The sequence below is a fragment of the Anopheles moucheti genome, chromosome 3, assembly GCF_943734755.1.
Source record: "Anopheles moucheti chromosome 3, idAnoMoucSN_F20_07, whole genome shotgun sequence".
Classification (NCBI taxonomy): Eukaryota; Metazoa; Arthropoda; class Insecta; order Diptera; family Culicidae; genus Anopheles; species Anopheles moucheti.
The window spans coordinates 53,101,449-53,118,275 of NC_069141.1; the positions used below are offsets into that span (position 1 = coordinate 53,101,449).

A 16,827-nucleotide genomic window follows, 5' to 3' on the forward strand; every position below is an offset into this window, starting at 1 on the left:
ATGACCTCATAAAAGCAGCCGGCATAGATGGTACCGGTATCAACGGCGATGCATGAACACCGACCCATGCATACAACTGTGCACCATGGAAACACCTTAGGGTGGGTGGAAAACAAAGAGAAAAAAAACGCACACACACAGAGAGAAAGGAAGCTTCCTGGTATCAGTTTTCCCAGAAGTGGTCCGTGCCGCTTGATCGGATTGCTATGACCTCGCTCGTTCGCGCACGCACACACACACATTGGGTGAAAAATCAATGAAAGACGGGAATGGGCAGGATATGGAATGAGCAATGAAACGAAACAGAACCAAAAAAAAAACGCCAACACGTTGCCCGAAGCACAACTTTGCCCCGGTGAAGCATCGATAGTAAAAGAGCAAAATGTGTCATCGCGTCACGCCATATGTCACTAATTAAAGGCAAAGTGTTAACAATACCATGGATCGATGTTTACAATCATCTTTACGACTGTTGGCTGGAGGTCGGTTTTTGTTGCGCAATGTTATTGGAAGTTTTTCGCTGGTTGTAAAATTTCTCCCTGCAACGAGTTACGCTAAAGATCAAAGGTGAACCCATCATTAGTTATCGGCAGGTGGAAATGAGTTTTATAAAATGAGCTTACACACTTACGAAACATAAGTGGCTTTACACTTATGAAACATAAAAATTCCTTCGTGAACTAATGGTAACTTCCACAAAATCCACTTTCGTCGCTTGCTTGTTTGTTAAACGATTTACGGTTGATTGAAGTAGGAATACGAGTAGCATAATCATTAGCGAATGGTAGGTAGAATGGTGCAAGCAAACAACAATGCACCCTGCAATCTGCAATTCTTATTCCGCCACAAAACCACGCCAACAGTACTCGACACGTAGTACAGCCAATTAGCAAACCGGTAACTCATTTAAAACTTGTCAATGAATCGAGGTTAAGATTTCCTTTTCGGCCGTATCGAAACACGGCAGTGCACAAACATCGACTGCGCTCTAGAGCCGAGACCAGATGAAGGAAATGGGAAAGCGTCTGTTCGAATGCACCGCACGATCGTACACCGGCACGATACGGCTCGGTTCAGTTTAAGTACAATTTTTAACCACACCAACCGGTCATGCGGCTCCGCTCATTAACCCACGCCCGACGTTGACCTTCGCTTGCCAGCACGGCACAGGAACCACATCAATCAACATTGAAACATTCCGCCAACCATGAATCACTAGCGAGACGAACGAGGGCGAATAAGTTTATAACGATCGGCCGGAACATCCCCCGGGGCCGTTGCTGAGGTTGAGACACGGGAGCTGATGGGGCAGGAATCGACTTTTGACTCACATCATTGCCATGATGATAAATGCTATTTCGGTGCGAAATCCCGCGACTGGATGGATGCACATCGAACCTGGGGTGACAGATTCCAACCGCATCACGTACACCGTTGGCACTATGGTGCTTTACGAACACTTCCTGCGAGGGTGAATGAAAGGCTGCTCTTAAAAGATAAAAGCAGTTTTAAAATACGCTACAATAAAACAATAATTTATGCGCAAAATAGTAGATTTTAGACGAATCAATTACACTATATATAATATGCTTATTTTTCTTTTTCGTCAATGGTCTCAATAACCACTTAAAGAAAACTATGCATGGCCTGGAAATTGAATCATAAAAAATTAAATAAGACGAGGCCTGGAATGTCTGGGTTTTTTATTATATTTATATGGACAAATTATTTGAATAGTCAGTCTTGAGTAAGAGAACTTGGTCTGAATAAAATTTTGGACCGGTTCTGTCTTGACTGACACTGCTAACTATACACCACCTTGACAACACATGCTACATCATATGCTAGTTCAACTACCAGACGTTGCCGCAACATTTTGTCTCGTTGGACACTAATTTTTGGCAACGAATATCAATGTTTGATAGTGTGCATCAATTATTATTTCTAAGCCACCACATTTTGTTTCCTATCTGTTCACTAATACAAACGATTTTGGATTGATAATTAATTGCATATAATGCGGTGAGTTTAATACAATTTAATGTGGGTTATGGATAGTTAAATCATGATATTATAATTAATAAAAAAAGGTCTAAATGCGTAAATTTAAGTACAATGAACCATGCACAATGTACATAGTAAATTCAAAGAGTTAAATAGAACCTATGCTATAAATTTCCTTCTTTTGCTAGAATTTATTTTATTGCATCTAACTGTACAAGTATTACAAACTACAAAAAGCAAGGGAAATATAATTTCATCTCACATCCTTTGATGACCTACATACAAATATTGATTCACCCTGGCAAAAATTAATGCACGCTGTGAAAAATTGATGATATTTTCACAAAATTTCATGTGCAAGAGGCACATTATAGCGGCAACAACTTTATATTTCATTGCTTGGGATAAACTTTATTCAGCACGCAGAATGAAAAAAATAATAATACTTAAATATGATTCACTAATCAACAATCCACAACACAATTTATGTAATCAACACTGCTCAAGCTACACCATTCCAACGACAAACGCACACTTGCTCCCTAATCACTCACATTATCGCGCTAACTGGATCGTCACCACACTGAAATCATCATCCCCACGCATACACATACCACATAAACTTAATTGTCCATCCATCGATCGATTCGGCATGGATGCAATACAACCGAATCGCATCATCCATCATCAAACCATGGATGCACACGCGTTCGCGTGCAAAACACAATTTGCACCTACCCAAATCTCCTTAGTAGACGATCTCTTTTCACGCGACCCCGTTTCGTACGGTTGAGCGAAAAAAAAAACGACTGCACTGATTGACACATCTTGTGCATGCCGGGCACGTGAAAACTTCCCATAACTAACCGCAAACCAGGTGGCATGAAGCCGATGATGTGGTATTTTCAAAAACAAAAAAATGAAACCCGGCTAGGAATCCATTACGAACAGTTTAGTTGGGTAAGAATTTTTGGCTGTACAAGATGGCGTTCGAGTTTTTGCAACCAAATACAGAAAAAAACACACACACACGCTCGCCGCTAAAAGGGTTTCTGCCTGTTTTCTTCTCGTGTGGTTTTATTTATTTTAAGTTGTTTTTGTCGCCATTGTATCCGATTTATTTTTTGTTCAGCTCAGAGTAGTGAAACGCGTTGTTCGCGTACATCGCGTGATGCATTTGCTCGGTTGTCTGGCCCTACACACACGGCCCCGATCGCTGTGTATGGGAGCGGGCGGAAGGAAACAACCATTGCGCGGATCGGGGCGGATCGACTCTTTTAAAGCGTGCATTTTCTCCGTTGGTTCCGGTGCATTGAATAAATATTTTCGATAATAATTTCTTCCACTCGAGCGGCTGGCGCTCGCATTCGAGTGGTTTGGGGCCCCGGGACACACACACACGGGTGGTTAAAACCGAACCAAGCTTGTGCTCCGTTTCGATTCTTTCGTGTTTTCTCAACCCCGCTCCCGTTGCGCTCATGCCGCCTTGTGACTGTGGCGCTAACGCCACTCGCTATCGTGCCACTGCGAGCTCTTCTATCAGCACCGGGCACGGAAGAAAACACTTTCCTTGGCAGGCTGGGACGGGCGGCACGGTGGAGCCAACGAGCGGCACGGAACGTGAACTCGGACGATGTGCGATGAGTTGTTCCGAAAATCTAGGTCACACCACTCAACTTTGTTGCAACGGCGGAACGGCTGTAAATCGGGAGTAGGGGGATTCTGCCCAAAAGGGAAGCTGCGGGAGGATTCGGGAACAGAATGAAGAATGAACACTCTGCGGTTTTTTTGTGTTGTGCTCTCCTGCTCCCTTCTCTGCCCTTCTCCATTGGAACTGGGATTGTTCGATGGTCGCCTTCCGTTGCAATTGGGTGCTTCGTTGGTTGGCGGTGTTGGTGTATGCGGTACGCGTGTGAGTTCTAACGATGAGCTTTGCATTCTTTCCCGCTCGTGGACATTATGGCGGTCCGGGAAATGCTTTCCCGTTTGTCCGTTGTTTGTATCTTCTCATCAACGGGAAAACGGGTGGGACCCCGTTTTTCCCGCCCCTTCCTCACCCGCTTCACTGTCCCGTTTTCATCCAAACTGCCAACACAACGGTCCGGGGTTCGGCTCACTCAGTGTGGTAAAACTTTGTTGCACTTTGCCAAGTTCGCCCTTTTGCACCGAACAACGGCGTGCGAAAGACGAAGCGTGACAACGAGTGATCACGTAAAGACCATACATTCGAGGCTTTTTACGCTGCGTGGAAGAAACGGATGATGGTGCACCGATGGTGCGGTGTGCCTGCAACGTGCCTTCCCAGCGCTATCTGGGTCAGTGCTGAAAGCAGAAGGAATCCACGCGTGGGAGACACGGAACACGCAGCTCTCTGGAAAAGCAAATCGAAATGGGGAAAACCTTGGAGACGAACATCGAACGCTGGGCAACTGTGGAAGGAAAAACGTTTCACCCAAAATGAAGGCCACGACTTGCCGAGCGGTGGAATTGAATCCGAAGACACGAAGACACCTCCTTGGGTGTCTTAAAAGATGGAACCCACCGAAGAAGCACTACAGACAACGAGTGCGAGTGGGACACACAATAGCGCTCCGCTTCTTCGTCTTCCACCCCGGCAAGATCGGGCATTGTTTGTGACATGTACATAAATCAAACCACTTCGACTGCGGGTTACGGTCGGAAGGAGGCCAAGGTACGAAATGGGGGGGGAGGGGGTAAATAAGAAATTGAATAAGACTGGTGCAGCAGTACCACTTTCGGAGGAGAAAAATCGAATCGTGAAGAGGACAGAGTGCACAAAAAATAACCTAAAACTACAAAAGAAACATGTTGCAAAATATGACATGCTGAATCCTGCACAACTGCAAGTTGCAGTGTTGCATTGCATTTGCGGCGACTTTCAAAATGTTGCTCGGAAGAAGTTTTATTTTAGAGAGTGTTCTAGCACTGCTATTGCTCGAAAGTATTGTCACATACGTATAAGATTCTTTCATAAATCTAAGACTCGAATTGTTTTGTTTTTAAAATTATTTCTGAACAACATTAGTTTAAATTGTGTGCCTTTTTTCTCCACTTTTGGAAATGTTTTTTATTTAAATATTAGTAAAACAGCTTATAAAAAGCAATTTTATCTTCATGAAAACGTACTTTCCATGCTTTATTTTCATTTTAAAATCTGTTTTACTAGTAAAGCATCGAAAACATCGAGAAACCGTTCCCCAAAGCCAATTACAGACCATTACAGATAACTTCATTAAAAAGTTCGTACCGAAGTACCCCTTACACGATTATTGTAGTTTGTTATGGTTTTCAAAACCTGAAAACAAATCGAGTGGATTGATTGATTATTTTCCTCACCGTTGCGGTACGGTACGGTTTTCGTACAATGCATTCGAACACGCTCGGCTGCTCAAATAAAATTGGCAATTCTTTTTCCACCACGCACACACACACAGACAAACCAACACACGCAACAATGTATGCGAGAGCGTGCAATCATTACTGGACCGCGATCGATGATGATCTGCCATTCAAGCCAATGCACACATAAATCATCGCTCGCCAGTAACAAGACCGCGGACTGCGGGACGTTTCCCTGACCTTCTTTTGACTTATTTCTTGGCCGCTAAGTGCCAACCAAGAACCACGGAAGGATATGTATACACTCAACAAAGCAATAAAAAAAGAGTCACCGAAGCAAAGCGACGCGTCGTAAAGTTTTTGAGCGAAATTTTCTCTCACCGCAAATTAGCTCCGGTTAGTGTTTATCGTTTTTAATGGCTTTTGCTTGGGCACTCGTACGATTGTTGTCGATTTCTAGCTGGCGGTGACCGTAAAAATTGCATTCGTGGTAATGTTGCTGACCGCGGCATGGAGCGGTGCGATATGCAATACGTGCCTCCGCTTCATGGGTCGCCGTAATGGTGTGTTTGTTTAAGAAATATAGGCGTCAAATTAACTTGGCTGTCCAAAGCAACTCGCACTGTGTGCACGACGTGTAAATATGTACGTTGCGCTACCTTAAAAACCCACTTTTTTAAATGGGCTGCCTATGCAAATAAGCCACACCAATTTTGCAACGGATAATATGGTACCATCACCTTTTTCCAGGGTTGTGATTTTTTCAAACCCTCTCTTTAATTGCCTCTGCCACCGAAACCCCTCACCCCCTGTTGTCTTTCCCGCAGCTGCCACGAGCCTGTGGAGGTGATTTAAATAATTTATGTTCGTCCGAGACGCAGGAAGGATCACACTCACCTATCCCACTTGATCTCCGGCAGAAGGCTTTTCCGATGTTTGTTCCACATGAAGAAACAGGCAAATAATGATGATGGTACACTCGGCCCGTTCTCGCATCCGGAACTGTGCTACGCGTATTGTCAGAGAGTTGTATTGTTTTTAGTGGATTGGGACGATTTTTCGCCCGTACTGATTTCGTGCGGGCGACTCAGGTGTGCCACAGATGGAAGAGAAACGAAATTTGAAAAGAAAAATAAAGCAGAAATTTTTTTTGAGATATTTCAAAATTTTATTGATGGTTATCGTTGATGGAGACAATGACAAAATATTTTAAATTTAGTTCAAATATGAAGCATCAAGTGCCGCTCAATAAAATTATGTTTACGGTCGTTTAAATGAGTTTCTTGCTGCAAATGATACTGGTTATCTTTTAATTTTGAGGTGTTCTAGTATACTTTTTTGGTTTTAATGGTTTTTGAAATGAATATGAGGGTATACATGGTCAGGAAAACAGATCGAAAGCACAGGTAGCTTTGTCTTCGATGTCTTTTAGCGCCATCCATCGCCGAATTGTCAGTCTAGGATGGCTCAGGTCAGTTGCAAATTTTAAATCAATTGAATTCGTACGGCATAACATAACTTCGTACGGCTTTGTACTGTCCTGTGAATTAGTATCAGATCTAAGATGCTGATGTCATTGAATTTCGAATTTTGTGGACGAATTAGAGTTTGCAGAAGATGTTTCAATATAATATCTCGCGACACAAAAGGTCTGGAAAATCTGTCCTCTTTTTTGGTTTATATTCTTTTTAACAGCACAACTGAACCGATCATTTAAACCGATGAGCAGAGAGCTTTGATATTTTTCTTTAAGAAAAAAAATCTGAAATAAGATTTAGTAGTCTGCCTCTTCTGTAATTTGTGGTAATGTACATCAGCTTCTTGTCCCAACGTCCTGGTTGGTGCTGAATCATTTCTTACAATTTTGAGAACAATCTTTCAAACACGTTTCAATTTGCTGTCAATTTGCCAATGCTACTTGCTGAAATACTTGCTGAAACTATTTTTTTACTAATTAAGTACAACGATTCATTCTGTTTTGTTAAATTGCATCTCTCGAAAATAAGATCTGGTAGCGGTCCATTGTAGTGGCGTAAGTCTTCACACATGACAGCAGTGGTTCAAAATCCCAACTGGGCACATCCTTTGTACGCAGGACTTATTATCCAGCTACGGATAAATTCAGTCAAGTCAAGGAAATCCAGAAATGTCAGGCCAGGATAACCTAAGGTTGTTGTATTGGTATAAAAGTAGAAGAAAAACTTTCGTCTTTACAACAAATTAATAGCCTCTAAAAAACGCATTATGGCAGCAGAAAAAATCCAAAGATCTAATGATCAGATTAATTGTAGCATCCATTTTAACCTCCGATCCTTCATGTTAGGTATTTATACGATCAGGGTTTGCTCCGCATTTACAATAAATACCAAATATGTCTTATCAAAATCAATCTGCCATCTAGGAGCCTATGTACCTGTTTCCTGCAAATTATTAGATCCTGTAAATTAGAAGATTATCAAATACTTTAATGATAATCAAGTTCGCAAACTTTCACACAATATCTCTTCACAACATAAAGGTACACACGTCACATTAATATGTGATGCTAATCAGACGACGCAACTCTACTAAACTCCCATAATGGCATTTAATCATCTTTACGGTACATTTTTCAAAAACATTTTTCTTAATTTTTAGTTTAATATACCACTGCTCACAAATATAAGAAAAATAGTAAATAAATTTTCTAAATTTCTAAATCTGTCCATTCATCAAAGATTAGCGTTGGTTTAACGTTTTCTAAAAAAATGTGTATTTTTTTACAACTGTCTACAAACGTTGACAGCCTCGTTCTCTGTAACCAGATAAATCAAAGTTTTAATTTGTTGGATTTGTTATCAGAGCTGGATGATATGAAAAACATAACTATAAATCAATCCAATTTGATCCATATCATAATCCTGACCGAAGCCTGTTTTTGATTCTCAATCGATACAATCAATTATTCGTACGTACCGAGAATTTACAAAACAACCACTTCTCCTCAATTCCAGTGAAAATGCCTTACGAATGAAATATATGTTCAATAAAATAGTTAAATCCAACCCAAAAGTGCATACCCTTTCAATTGTGGTAGTAGCCGTAGAGCTCTTCTCTATTGCCTTTTTGCTCTGCGCCTCAGCTCTTCGGTACACGCTGGTTCACAACCATAAGCTAGAGTGGCTTCACGTGCACTTGACCACACGTAACATAGTGCAGCACAAGTGCCTTCTGAACGAATGTGACGAGTTGTGAGCTGCACACTGCTCGAGAGCAGCATTTTTTTCTTCTTGCGCAAGGCTCTAGCGAAGCGATGTACCATTTTTTGTTCTTTGCTCTCCATCCATCCACCATTGCTACACGGAGCTGCTTTCTAGTGGAATTGGTGGAATTGGCGAATTACACGATCTCCATTTCCTTGTATTCTATCTACACTTTATACGGCAATATGTTTTCCTAGCTATAGCCATGGTAGACTTGGTAGTTCCGTGGTTATGAGTACCGCCATGAGTTACCGATGAGTCACCGACTAGTGGCAGAGAAGAATAGGTACGAATCGTGCAGAATTTTGTATCTTCTACGCGGTGCGGTGTGAGTCCATGGAAAAGAAAGAAAAACACAACATAAGTTCCAGTTTCAATAAGTATACCCTTAAGCTACTATTATCTGATAGCTCACTAGTGCTTGCTATCTGCCCGAAACTGTTGGACTGATTTGGGCTCACCCACCCCTACATCTAGCGAGCGCTTACCTTAACCGAGCGCAATTGATTTTCACGCCGTATCTTCAATGGAGACACCCGAACCTGCTACGCACTCGCCAGATTATATGACAGTGCGATGGTAAGCATCCTCTCGCCTCAGCTGTGTTGGTGCTGACTGTGCTGAAACTATGCGCACAAGGCACGGAGCGTTTGGGCTTTTGCCGTTTTGCCATGGTTTGCTACCCTACCACCGTTTTCGGAGAGCATATTGGGCCAATCGCCCGAATGTGTGAGTGAGTGGTGCGAGTGCAATGGGGCTGCGTTAGTGTGCGTTTTGCTCAAATCATCATTTACAGTGTGTCAAGTCCTTTGACTGTGTGCTGGATTGTTGTTCTTTTCTGTCTTCTTTGCTCGCTTGATGTATTAGCTTGCGCTGTGGAGCTTTTGCTTCATTGATGATTTGTGCGGTGTTTATCATGGGATGTGGAGCACACTGGATGTTACTAAAAATTTAACAGAAAATTCATTGTTTTCATACATTGTTTCAGACACAATCGAAGCGCTTAGTGGCAAATATAAGCACACAAACCATCCAAAATGTCAAATGTTAATCAAAATGTTAATATGAGCTAAAGAGACGAGTCCATCAGAATCAAAAACTAAAATAACTCCTACTCGTATCTATGAATTGTGTTACAATAGTCGATAAATCTTGCAAAAGGCACTTACTAAATATATAAAGAGCGTTCTATTATTATAATATCTCAAAAAAATTGAAGCTCATTAAAAAATCGGAAAAATTGGCAATATTTTTAATCACTCTTACCAAACCAAATTACCGCTACCTTGTCCCAACCAGCGTAACGTAATGGATGAAGTTTTCGGCAGATCCAGCGAAGAATCCAGCACCGCTCATAAGGCACTAGAAACGTGGCCCACAGTGTAGATGTGTGTTGTTTTTTTTTTGTTATATCCACTTTGTATTTCACCTAATTTAAGCTCGCTCTAAAACTTACACTACCAACATACGGGTATGCACATGTGTGTGTGTGGGTACGGGTGTCTAACTAAGGACGAGCAGCTTTTGCTTCTCAACATGTAAAAGCTCTCACGCGTTCTCGCGTGTGTGGGGAGTCGGTTGCTCTCTTACAGCTGCCGCGGTACCGAATCAGGTACCACAAAAATGGTCACCAACACAACCACACACACACCCACACACACACTGCTCACAGGCCAACAAGCACCGTCCTTGATACGGCCACCATTCGGGGTGAAGTAATTTTTCATCCAAAAATCGCTCCAATAACACTTCGTGCTCCGTGTTCCGTGTGAGCTAATCGGAACGAACGAAGCAGGCCAACCGTCCGCGCCAGTGTATTGGTGTGATGGAATGCGCCAGGACCTTTCGGTCGGTCGGTCGGTCGGGCGGGTCGGACCGAGGGGGGGTGGATGGGTGAGTGTTCGATTTGTACCGACATAGCCGTGGGAGGACGCACAGCAATGCAGAGTATTTGTGAGGTTAATTTTGCGAAACTGTGCGAGCTTGTGTCCGAATGGAAGCGTCGCTCGGGGAGTTCGAGTATGAGCAGGACGGCGCTAGCGCAAGAGAGAGCAAGAGAGCGAAAGGGAAGGAGAGAAGACAGTAGGGCTCATGCTGGCACAAGCGGGCTCACATTATTATGGGAGTGAATATCTGTAGACGGCGTCCCGTGGGCAAGGGCGCGTGTGGGGGGTGGTGGTGCAACAGAAGCAGGTGGTCCTGTCTCTGCTGGGTATTGGTTGATTCAAATTTGTTCACAACAGGCATGCAATCGTGTCACTGACAATCGGCATCCTTGGCGAAGTACAGCCATCCCTTCGCCCCCTCGCGCGTTGCGGTTTGCCCACGTCCCCGTTGTTCCACCCCAAATGCTTGCTTTTTCGGGCTTTTCTTATCGCTGCTCGAAAGGATGCACTGTACGAACCAGTTACTTTTGTGACGATCTCAATGCATTTGTGGTGAGGATGTTCGCTTTCCACCTGCGCTCTATCTTCGTGCCCTTCTCGCCGCTCTCGCTCGGTACCCGGGGAGTGTAGCGGAAAGGGCCCGTCCCCTTGCCATCCTCTAATCTTTTAGCGGAGGAATCACCGCCGCATGCGAAAATTGAGCCCCGAAACCATTCACGGCGGGGTCTGATCCCGGGGAAAACGGACGACCACGTTACGTAACAGCTCTCGGCAGCAGCTCGCAGGCGGGCTGTGTGTGCTGTGCGATGGCACTGTACGCGGCACCGTGCTCGTATGCGCCCGGTGCCGCATATTAGCGAAGCGTGCCGTTTGGGATGCCTCGGACTCGTGGCAAATAATGCTCGCAAACCAGCCATAGCCAACTGGCATAGATTGATCCGTGTTGTATGGAGAGATAAGATTTAGCATTTTGCTATTTATGGGCCCTACTTGTGCGTTCGGACGGGAGCATTCCTTTCGCTTTCCTGCGCTAATACGCACACGTACGTTCTCGGGGTTTTCTGTTTGCAAGCTTGCGATATTGATGTAACCCGGGTTGCTCATTTTGCAACACAACTTACAGCTTTTGTTGTTTCGCTATTGCAATCGACTGAAAATGGCAAACGTAAGGCTTGGCCAAACTGCCACATTGAGCTTTATTTGACTGAAGGCTAATTAACCCTCACAGCGTTGAAATAGATTCAAGATTGTTTTATACTCCAACGAAACATTTTAATATGCAATCTCTTACGTAATCAATTTAAAACACTAGTAAAGTAAGGTAATGCTCACAAAATTGTATCAAATAAAAAGTTTACTATTTAGCACATTTTGTCTTCATCGGGTCCAGAGGAACCTCGAGTTTGGTAAATGGTTGACTTAAAGATAAAAAGCTAAACCTCACATCGCACAGCCAAATGTCAGAGTCCTATTCATCACCGACCGATACCACGTCTTGGCAGTTAAGCGTTCTGCCTCACAAATCGACACAACCCCGCAATTAAAGGAAGTAAAGCCATTGCTTTACAGCATCACCACTAAATACAAACGCACACATACACACCCATTTGACCATGTATATACACACACACACACACACACACACACACAAACATTCGCAACTTCATTATGCGTATTACAAGTCGAGTTGATTGCGTGCTAGCTAGCAGCGAACTTTAGCGTCCGAGAAAGCTCGGCATGCGAAAGCGGAAATCCTGGAACGACGCCAGAACGAGAGTAAAACTTTCCTGACTTTCCTTTCTTTTCGTTGACTTTTCGGCTTGTTCATTTCTAAGCACCTTCCAAGCTGGACAATACCGTACCATTCCCTACCGTGGCGGTGGCGTGTGTTTCTGTGTGCGTGTAAGGGTTGTTTTGAGTTTAAGCGTTTCACCGTTCCAGCCGGACAGCTTTATGAGGTTTTTTTTCTCTGTTCTTTTATTATTCGTTTCGGATCTTTTTTTTTTTATCGGCTATTATTCTGTGAAGTAGCGTTTCCGACAACTTTAATGACCGAAACTTATGCTCGGCGGCCCATGTTCGACTGGTGCTTTCTTTAAGTACTTTGCAAGGGATGTTTCTGCAACGGTACACGGTATTCCGAGCAAGATTGGCTGGCTAGTAAACGGGCAAGTGATTAGAACCAAGTGGCTTCTGGTTTAACTAACTCGGAATTAAAAAAGCAACAAAAAACACCCTGTGCAATATTAACGGAGAAGGTGGACTATTGGGTCGCTTTAATTATCTGTAGCTGTTGAAAGGATTAAGTGATAATTTTAAATGCAATATGCTGACCGATACTTGTAAAACAAACAACACGGTCTGCCTTTACTTCACTTACGTCGCTGTAGCTAATTTAATTATCAACACCGTGGAGAAACCCTCTCGCGGGATAGTGTTAAGCGAATCAAATGTATGCGAATGGTAACGCTTTTGTAACGTTGTTGTCTCTTTGCATCCTTCCCATTCCAGGAGGCATATCGAAGGTGGGGCTGCAGTGTTTTTATACCGTACTTCACGTCGAGGGACGACATCAAAAGTGTTAACAATAAAACCGGTAATCGAGACAGTGACCGTGCTACCCAGGGGAAATCGAATGCCATCTTTGGGGACGCCGCGAACAAGCAGACTGAACCGAACATGAACGATGCAAACAAGCAGCAACTAGTAAAAAATATATCAATCACTGTAAAAAGGTAAGTCGATTCCGTGGTATATTGGCATTGTATGCCCTTGGAAGTGTGATTGGGTGTACAAATATGTTTCCAGTGGGTTCAATCCACACAATTTATTAATCGTTACCATTAACGGCTGTTTTAAAGCTTTTTCCGAAAAGATTGCCCAAATTTTTTAGAAAAAGTTGTTTAAAAAATCGGGTCACTTCATTAATAAATTAAATTTTAATACAATGAATTAATTATATAACTTCAACTCAAGAATGAATCATTTGAAAAGACATCATATCATAATGATTATGTCATTTGACATCTGTCAAATCACCTGAGTTTCTTTGTTTTGTGTGAATAATTCACGTTGTTGTCAATTAAGCTTTATTACCTGGATTGGCATACGTTTGTTTAAATGTATGAAAAATGCCCATTCTGAAATCTAAATATTGTTTGCCTTAGTGGCACATGTATTAACATTGGTAATGATGTTAAAAAAAAACATCTTGCAACCTTTTATCACGATACACGAACTTAACAAAAATTGCCAAATATTTCGGAAACAAAAAGATCTGACAAGCCTGCTCCTAACGTACCGGAATGTGAAAAACTATAAACTTACTTGTATACCCAAGTCGGCAGGGTTTGGTGCTCCACTAAGTTCGGAAGAAAATTTACGGTTCAAATTTTGCATCACATAAATAGTGACGAGATCTTCAAAAACGGTCTTTTCTCCAGCTTCATTTATGAACTCTCAAACACAACCGACTATTTTCCACACAAATCCGTTTGGAACGGGCTGACCCATAAACATGCCCCCTGTTTCTTCCTATCGGTGCTTGCCAACCAAACGATGTCCATGGTCCATTAAATAATCGACAAATGGCACGGATGATGGTTACCTCAAATTATCATCAACATTCTCGCCCATGAGGCCACTTTTCACACCCTCGCACGCCAACACACCGTTCCGCGGCGTTCGTCTCCCTTAATTGTCTCCCGTTTTGGTCGCCTTCCTCTTAAGACTCTTGCCGGAGTCACATTCGTCCGGTTGGTTCGGTCCGTCGGTTGGTACGTATCTGGTGCAGCCCGAGATTCTATTGCCTTCTACACCTACAGCTAGGTTTGGCCGGAAAAGCCACTACGGGTAATCGTTAGAAGTTCATTCGTTAGGCATGACTTGCCAGAACCCGTCCTTACAGCACAAACACGACGGTAGGAACGCAAGGCTCCCGAAAACCCCCGCAGGCGAAGCGTCGTGAATAAATAATTCTGTACCATTTCATTTGGGAATTTTCTCCCATCCACACGCTGCCACATCCTTCCCGTAAGCCGAAGCAAATAAGATGGGGGTGAAGGAAAAGGTAACCATCAAAGTTTTTGAAGTGTTTCTTTGCTGGCCTTCCTTTTTCACCGACCGACATCGTGCGGGGCAACGGTCTGAGCAGACGCAAGGCAACGTAAATCAGCCAAAAGTGCAAGGCGAAACCTTTCCCCCGTTCGGGTTGGCTGGTGGGGACGGTTGGTGATTTCGTTGGCGGAGAGAAAAATCTTCATCGCACTTCATCCGAAACCAGTCAATCAAAGTGAACTGGGAACCGAGGAAGCCTAGTCGGTGGAGCCGGTAACGCGGCCGGTTGGAATGGGCGCGCGTGAGGGAAACCCATACACAGGCCATGCTTGCATAAGCATTTTTCGCAAGGATAACCCGAGGCAAGTAACAAGCTGCTTCTCATGCGCCGAAGCAATCCCGGTCGGCTGCAGGAAGGAAATCTGATGGATCGCTGGGCAGAGACAGGCTAATTGATTAGCTAAATGGATGCACATCATAGCAAATAGAGTCTCCGCGTCCGTGGGCTGGGCCGTGATTTGGGGTCCGCCCTGCGGTGCTGCTCGGTGAATAATAGATGGAGACAAATTTATAATCGTTCAAAGTTGCTTCCCGCTTGCCACAGCCTGCCATCCATCGGTTCTGATGTGTTCGCGTGCTTGAATGGTACGCTAAATGATGTTTTTTTCCACCTTCATGCTCGGGGACGCTGTGTTTGGTCATTGATTTTGGTATGAGCATCAGTCTCAAGAGTGTGGCATAGCAACGAAAGTTACAGGCAGACAACTCTTTGCATGCACTTTCCGGAAGAGGCAAAGCATCGAACAGGCAGATTCGTTCACAGCAAGTTTTCTTGCGTCGGTTAATTTCCTAACAATCTACCAGGCGCCTCCATCGGATCGATGACGAGGAGCGACACAAATTTACGTACCGCATAAATTATTCACCGTCAGCTGTAGCGATACCCATAACCGACCGACCTGCGAAGCATCTTCAGCGCTGTACTGGACACTCCATGGCAAGGCAGACCAACGACCCGATCAATGTGTGGAACGTGAAACGCACAAACGAACAAGTTTTGCAATAAAAAGCACGTAAAGAGGGCTATCACTGCAGAAGAGGTAACAAAAAAAAATAAGTCACCACCACCTTTTCGGCCACGGTCTGCCAAGCGGTGAAGCTTTGTTTAACGACAAAAAATTAAGCTTCCGCTCGAGTAAAGCATTAGTGTGCTGGAGCCGTAGCATCGACCAACTTCGGTCACGATGGTCACATGTGCACGTGTTGTTTGATAAATTCCTGTTTGTCGAGGACATGTGAGCAGGACGAAACGGGTCAGCTTTCATCGTGGTACCTCCATCCCAGTGTTTGACAAAAGTTTGCCAAAGTTGTTATTGCTCGCTGCACGAACGGGATCTCGGTGGAGGCATGTTGATATTGCCATGAACAGCGCGTTCGCATTCAATTAACAATGCAGGGAAAACAGTGCTTCACTTGTGTCGATAGGGTATAACATATCTATTAAGATTAAAAAGAAATTCAATCAACATTGACTATTTTCAATACTTTCGTCAATTGATTGTTTCGCTACATTTAACGGGCGAGGCAAAACATTCGCGATTTTCTGTTGCATCTTCACATAGGGCAGCATCGTGCAAGCGATCATTTAACTATCTACAATGATCACACAGAATTAGAATGATCGTCCCGGATCTTTGAGAGTAAGATCTTTTAAATTAACAACAACCAGGCGCCTCCATCTTGAGGCAACTTTTAATGTGGCGATTGTGAATATTTTAAATCACCGAATCAATTCTTAAAATAATGTTATAACAGGGTAGCATGGTTCAAGCTATTATTTAACTGTCAACAATGACCACATAGAATGTGAAAGATCGTGCAGGATCTTTAAGAGTAAGATTGTTTAATTTAAAAACAACCAGGCGCCTCCATTTGGTATTCTACCACCAGGCGCCTCCATCAAGAGTCAACTTTTAATTTAATGAAGGCGAATATTTTAACTCTGTGAATCAATTCTTAAAATGATATAATAATAACAAATATTATTGTAAACATGTTACGTCATCATCGGTAATTGTAAAATTATTGCTATTGTTTATTCCAACGCGTTCCTTTCAGTTCACGCCGAAAAACGCAACGAGTACGAATACGACCATGTCTAAACGTATGTCAAACCGTAGAGCAAAAGTGCCCGTATATGCTGCCGGGCGATCGGGCACCAGCCTATCCGACGCAGTACGCCGGGGAACCGACGTTTCTTTGTCGAGGTAAGAACCCTT

At 43.4% G+C, this 16,827-nt stretch overlaps 1 protein-coding gene across 5 annotated transcripts in view; it reads left to right on the forward strand.

Moving 5' to 3' along the window:
• LOC128304119 (uncharacterized) overlaps nt 1–16,827 on the forward strand; it is a 53,231-nt gene that overhangs the window by 23,179 nt on the left and 13,225 nt on the right. For all 5 annotated transcript variants that reach the window (XM_053041257.1, XM_053041258.1, XM_053041256.1 and 2 more), the window contains 2 exons: nt 13,004–13,227; nt 16,667–16,815. In XM_053041257.1, coding sequence (XP_052897217.1) covers nt 13,004–13,227; nt 16,667–16,815 — 373 coding nt within the window. The remainder of the gene's footprint in view (nt 1–13,003; nt 13,228–16,666; nt 16,816–16,827) is intronic.